Source organism: Monopterus albus, unplaced genomic scaffold, assembly GCF_001952655.1.
Source record: "Monopterus albus unplaced genomic scaffold, M_albus_1.0 scaffold259.1, whole genome shotgun sequence".
Taxonomy (NCBI): domain Eukaryota; kingdom Metazoa; phylum Chordata; class Actinopteri; order Synbranchiformes; family Synbranchidae; genus Monopterus; species Monopterus albus.
Window position 1 is genome coordinate 1,133,417 of NW_018128139.1, and position 6,191 is coordinate 1,139,607.

The window sequence follows — 6,191 nt, forward strand, 5'->3', positions numbered from 1 at the left end:
CAATGATTATATTTTGTAACCATTCTTTAGTATATCAATTGTGTGATTTAAGAATGTTAACACTGTTATATTCTTTTTTTAGTATAATATGTGTGTGTGTAGAAGTGAATCATTTATTGCTTGCAAACCAATGATGGTAAAATGATGTCATGGGGTAGGACTGGATAAGTCTGACTTCTTCCTACTCCATTCAAGCATGTACTAGGTATAAGCAATTTGATATTGGATTGTGTGTAAAAATGTGTGTTGTTATATCAACTGTTTTATATGCTTGAAAGAATAAATCAAATCAAATCAAATCAAATCAAACTTTTGCACCATTAAAATGAATGGGGAAATTGTACTTCAGCATACTTTCAGCTATTTCACGTATCAAAATATTCAGCTCTTCAAGGACATTGATGCTACTACTCAATTTTTCTAAATCTCATACCTTTGAAATATTTCGCTTTACTTTGAAAATCATGCCCCACTGAAATGAATGGGAAAATTCTAGTTCAGCATACTTTATCAAAATGTTCAGCTCCTCAGGGACATTCATACTTCTATGCAGAATTTTTCTAAACTTCATACTTTTGAAATATTTAGCTTTATTTTGAAAGTTTTGTCCCATTCAAATGAATGGGAAAATTCTACTTCAGCATACTTTCAGGTATCAAAATGTTCAGCTCTTCAAGGACATTGATGCTTCTAAACCTTAGACCTTTCGAAATATTTAGCTTTATTTTGAAAATTTTGCCCCATTTAAATGAATGGGAAAATTCTACTTCAGCATACTTTCAGTTATCAAAATGTTCAGCTCCTCAAGGACATTCATACTTCTATGCTAAATTTTTCTAAACTTCATACTTTTGAAATATGTAGCTTTATTTTGAAAATCTTGCCCCATTCAAATGAATGGTAAAATTCTACATCTGCATAATTTCAGCTATCAAAACTATTCAGGTGTCAAAATGTTTAGCATTTTCACTCAGCATCTATATGCATTTTCTTCAGAAAATGCATTTTTCTAGTTTTATGCTAATATTTTGGGTTTTTTTTATTTAAGAATTTGAATGCAGGACTTCTACTTGATATGTAACGCAGACCTAGAGACTCTTGCTATCAATTGCAAACCTTTTTACTCTGCCCGTGAATTTAACAGTTTCATGCTAATGGTAGTGTACCTAAAACCACAGGTGAACGCTAGCGCACTACGGCTCCTGGCCAAACTGATAACTAGCCTGGAGCTAGAACATCCTGACTCTCCACTCATTGTTCTAGGAGACTATAACAGAGCAAATCTCTCCCATGAACTGCCCAAATATAGACAGCACATTACCTGTCCCTCCAGGGACAAAATCACACTGGACCACTGCTACACAACAATAAAAGACGCTCTGTCCCCTGCGCAGCCCTCGGACTCTCAGATCACTGTATGGTCCATCGTATTTCAACCTACAGGCAGAAACTAAAAGCTACGGATCCTGTGTTCAAAACAGTGAAGAGCTGAACTGAGGAGGCCTGAAAAGCCAGAAAAGCATCACTGGCTATAGGAAACCAACTTCAGGAAGAGCCCCCCCACCTTACCCCCCTCACCATACTTGGCAGCACTGTATCAGCTGTAAAGTCCTACAAGTTCCTGGGCTCCACTATCTCCCAGGACCTGAAGTGGACATCCAACATCAGGACCATCATCAAGAAGGCACAGCAGAGGATGTACTTCCTGCATCAGCTCAGGAAATTCGACCTTCCCCAGGAGCTGCTGATACAGTTCTACAGAGGAATCATTGAGTCTGTTCTCTGCACCTCCATCACTGTCTGGTTTGGCTCATCAACCAAACATTATACAGATCCTTACAGGTCTCTAGTTTTAAGTACTCTATTTTTATTTCTACTTATCTCATTTCAATGAGCATTCCTTCCCTGTCTGCATTGTTTACTGCCTGTTTATACTGCTTATTTTGCATTGTTTGCACTGTTTGTTGCTTGCTAATACTGCTTATTTTGTTATACTACACAGCCTTATGTTGGTTTACTGTTTACTTGCCCCTTGCATGGGGATATGTACTTACACATTGAGAGCCGATATACCAGAGTCAAATTCCTCGTGTGTCTGACGCACCTGGTCAATAAAGCAGATTCGGATTCGGATTCTGATTTTGACAGAGTATTTTTACTCTGCGGTATTGCTACTTTTACTTCAGTATGTCTTCCACCGCTGCCCTTTTTTAAGAGATGAAATAAAATGGTTGCCCCTGAGACTAGTGTCTGCTGAACTGAACAAAACTGTTAGTTAGCTGTGGTAACCTTTCATGGTGTTAGAGAGATCGTGTTGTGAGGTGCTTCCTGTTTATAACTAGTCTAAGTGTAATTTACTAGCATATTTTTATGACGAACTAGCCATGCCTTTACTCAACTCATTGCAAAGAGCGTCACCTTTTGTTTGTCCCAGATTTCCTGCCCAAGGCAGTGAATGGCCTTGCCTGCTTCAGGACAACACTTCCAAGAAGGTTGATCTGTGGAAAACCTGATGTGCTGGTCTCTCGACTTTTCTTGAAGATTCAGTCAAGACAGAAACAATGGAATCAACCCTTTCAAGGTCAACCCTACAAAAAGGCCTAAGATTTAAAAAAAATGTAAAAGAATGCATTTATCCATTATGTGCAAAATGTAACAAACATAGAATATCCACTCAGTTAGTCTCCAGTCCAGCTCACTGTGGAAGGAAACCCTAGAGAGCAACATGCAGGAACAGGAATCTAACCCCCAACCTTCTGTCTGTGGCTTCCATGTCCCAAACACAGACAAAGCAAGCAAATCCTCTGCCAGCATTCATTATACACAGTGCCAGATTACACAATGCCACTAAATTCCCTACATATGCAAGTAATAATGTGACATATATGACTCATCTATTTGTTTTCATTTAGCATTTTTGGCCTGGTTGAGCATCAATCTTGGTAATGATTCACAGGGGATGATTACATAGATTAAATACTAATATTTCCACAGTGCACTTAGTGAAATTGTACACTTTCCCTTGCCCCTTCTGTACATATTGCTGGGAACAGTGGCCTCTTGGGAACCTACCCTACCATATTACTCTTGTGGCTAATTTCAGCCAACCATCTGCACCATAAGTGTGGATGTAGACAATCTGTCACAGCAAAATATATATTACACCTGCCCAATTTTTTTTAAAACCTCTTCACTGCCACTTCTTCAAAAACGAGAGGTGCACCAAAAGCTTCCTCTGTTGTTTTGCTGAGCATGTGGGGAAGGATGGACAGCATTTCAACAAAAATGTCACAACAAAGAAAGACACAAGGATGCCAATGTGCAAAAAGGGATAATTGTTATTCATCTCTATGTCTGTGCTTGTGAGTAAGCCAAAATAGCATCAAGGACTGCTGATGCACTTAAGCCAAGAGGAGACGCACATGAACATGTCTATACTGCATCTACGCTAACTTTGTCTGGCTGATTCCTCTACCACTAATCTCCTCCTCCCTTGCCTTAATAGAGTGGGAGGTACAGTACAGCACATATACCATAGGATTGTTATTCCTCTGCACAGGATGTGAACAATGAAGCTGGTAAGGTAAAGTAAACAGAAGCAAAAGTCATCCCCACAACAGAGAATGTAAAGAGAGTTTTAACCTATTTGTATTTTCTAAAGATTAAGTTACTTGATTTTCAATGCCAAAATTTGAGATTAATTACAAATTTAGGTTTTGGCACTAAATACCTGGAGCCAATCCCAGCTGACACTGGGCGAGAGGCGGGGTCCACCCTGGACAGGTCGCCAGTCTGTCACAGGGTGACATGTAGACAAACAACCACACGCACTCACACTCCTAGAGTCACCATTCAACCTAAACTGCATGTCTTTGGACTGTGGGAGTAGTTACAGCTTTCACCAAATAAACACAGAATTCAAAACACACCCCAAGGATACACAGTATATGTTGATTTCTTAGCAGAAAACAATTCTATTGTAACTTGTTTTGCACATACAGTAAATAATAAAAACACAGATTATTAGCAAGTATAGATTACAATTAAAATCCCAGCCAAAGCTGGCATTGATCCCATACGGTACATGCCAAGCTGTATTGCCAGGACTGTACCTATTGATCAACTCATACTAGTGGAGAAGGGCTGCAGGATCCCAGTGAGACCAGTACATTAATCAAGGCAAACAGAGAGATTTGACAGTAGTGAAAGAGAACACTCATCTCCAGATGCATCCAAGGAGCATTCTGTCCTGCTGGGTTGAGGGAGATTCATCCCCTGCTCCTGCTCTCCTCACTTCGTCTCCACCCTCCTCCCATCCTTCTACCACCTCTTCACTCTGCTTACTGGACCATGCATCAGTATTGTGTTCTATTGACCATGTGCTGCTCTGTCACAATGAATGAGCCACGATCAGTGGGAGGCACCACCCAAAACAGCAGCAGTGGGAAGCCTTTTATTGAACTGCACAGCTGCCTACACTATAGAGCTACTGTACTTACAGCACTGGCTCCACTCATAAACATTCACCTCTGTTTTTTTTTTCATATCAAACACCTGCATCAGCACTAAAATGCTAAAGTGTTTTCACCCTCTCCTTTGCAGTGTGCTTGTGCTTCCACCGTTCAGAAAAGAGCCACATGCAGCTACAACACACACACCATTTCTTATCAATTGCACACATCATACTGTGATAAATGAGTCCAATAGCAGAGCAGGGTAGCCGATGAGTCCCAGCTACCTCAGCCCAGAACAGGGGAAGCGCAGCCAAAAGACAGCCAATACAGCCTGGTCCTCTAACCCCCCATCCCGGGGGAATGAGACATTCACCTCAGGGACTGCAGTACACCAAATATGTTACCACTCTTTACCATAGCACTGTGGCTCAAATCCATCAACTTCTGCCACATGCATATCTGCAGCAAAAGAGGCTCAGTACCAAAACTTTTGCTTTAAATAAAGGTTCTCTTAATTTGCAGCATGAATTAATGAAATCGTAACAGGTGAACAAAACAATAAATGAAAATCAAAAATCACATGAAGTGCACTGGTGAGTATGTTCACCAGTTCTTCAGATATAAATTTCACCAAGAGTGCCAGTGTCGCAGGGAATGAGACATTAATCCAGCAACTCAGCATCTCCAGGACCCCCCTCCCCTGAACCTTGGGGGGTGGGGGGTGGGATGAGAAGAAAGGGTGAACTATACCTGTTTGCCAGATGTATAGTGGTTTAGTTTCCACTGCGGTTTGTGCATCCAGCTCCCAGATGGAGAAAAAGAGCAGTGCTAACATCCACAGAGAGAGGATCGGTGCATCACGAGAGACCCCCAGCATCCCCACAGCTCTGAGCCCCATGGCCACCACAAGTAGCCTACTGTAGTTCCCAAAGCAGTCAGGAGGAAAAAAACAAGTGTGGCTACGAGGTAGAAAGCTGGGCTGACGTGTGTTTTCTGCTGGGTTTTTTTCCACACCAGTTCAACCAAGAAGTAATTCCAGGAGAACGGGGCTGGGGTGTCCTCCTGCTCTTCTCTTCGTCTCCGTTTTGTTTTCTCTCTTGGCACCTTAATGAGAGAGAAAGAGGTCTGGAAATAATAAAACAGGGAACAATAGATCCCAAAGCGCAGCCTGCTGCTGCTCCTGCTGTTGTATGCCGTGTTGATGCAGCACCTCCCACCCTCCCTCTCTAGCTCTCTCTCTCCTCACACACAGATACATGGACATGTGCCCACCCTCTTTCCTTTTTCAAAGGACTCTGAAGCTGTTCTGCACTCCAGCTGAAGGAGGCAGCTGGGTCAGGCAGGTGTAGGTGTGGGCTTCTAAATAAAATAGTACCTAAAAACAGACAAAAAACTCATTTAAAACTTAAATCCTTAACTGATAAAGACAATGTCATGCAGAATGTTTTTAGCATCTTAAAAAGCAGTTTTACATGATGAACCATACTCTACTTGAAATTTAACTTGTCTGATATAACAGTGGCTATAAACCTAGGTTTTGTCACAGTAAACAGTGTCTTAATAGATTGCCCATCTGGAGCCAGGTCCTGAAGTGGATCTCTGTTTTCACATGAAGACCTACTTGTGAAATATGACTTTTGTGTAAAAATGGTGTAAACTTAAATGGTTTTGCTAATCTGATAGATAGAAACATGCTGACATCTTAAAGCCATTAGGAGGGCTAGAGCTCATGTTATA

General features: G+C 41.2%; 1 protein-coding gene across 1 annotated transcript in view; it reads right to left on the reverse strand.

The window, feature by feature from the left end:
- The window catches only part of thsd7aa (thrombospondin, type I, domain containing 7Aa), a 243,676-nt gene extending 238,044 nt beyond the window's left edge, over positions 1-5,632 (reverse strand). Inside the window, exon 1 of the mRNA XM_020621420.1 lies at positions 5,205-5,632. Coding sequence (XP_020477076.1) covers positions 5,205-5,352 — 148 coding nt within the window. The 5' untranslated portion in view covers positions 5,353-5,632. The remainder of the gene's footprint in view (positions 1-5,204) is intronic.
- Positions 5,633-6,191: the final 559 nt, after the last annotated feature.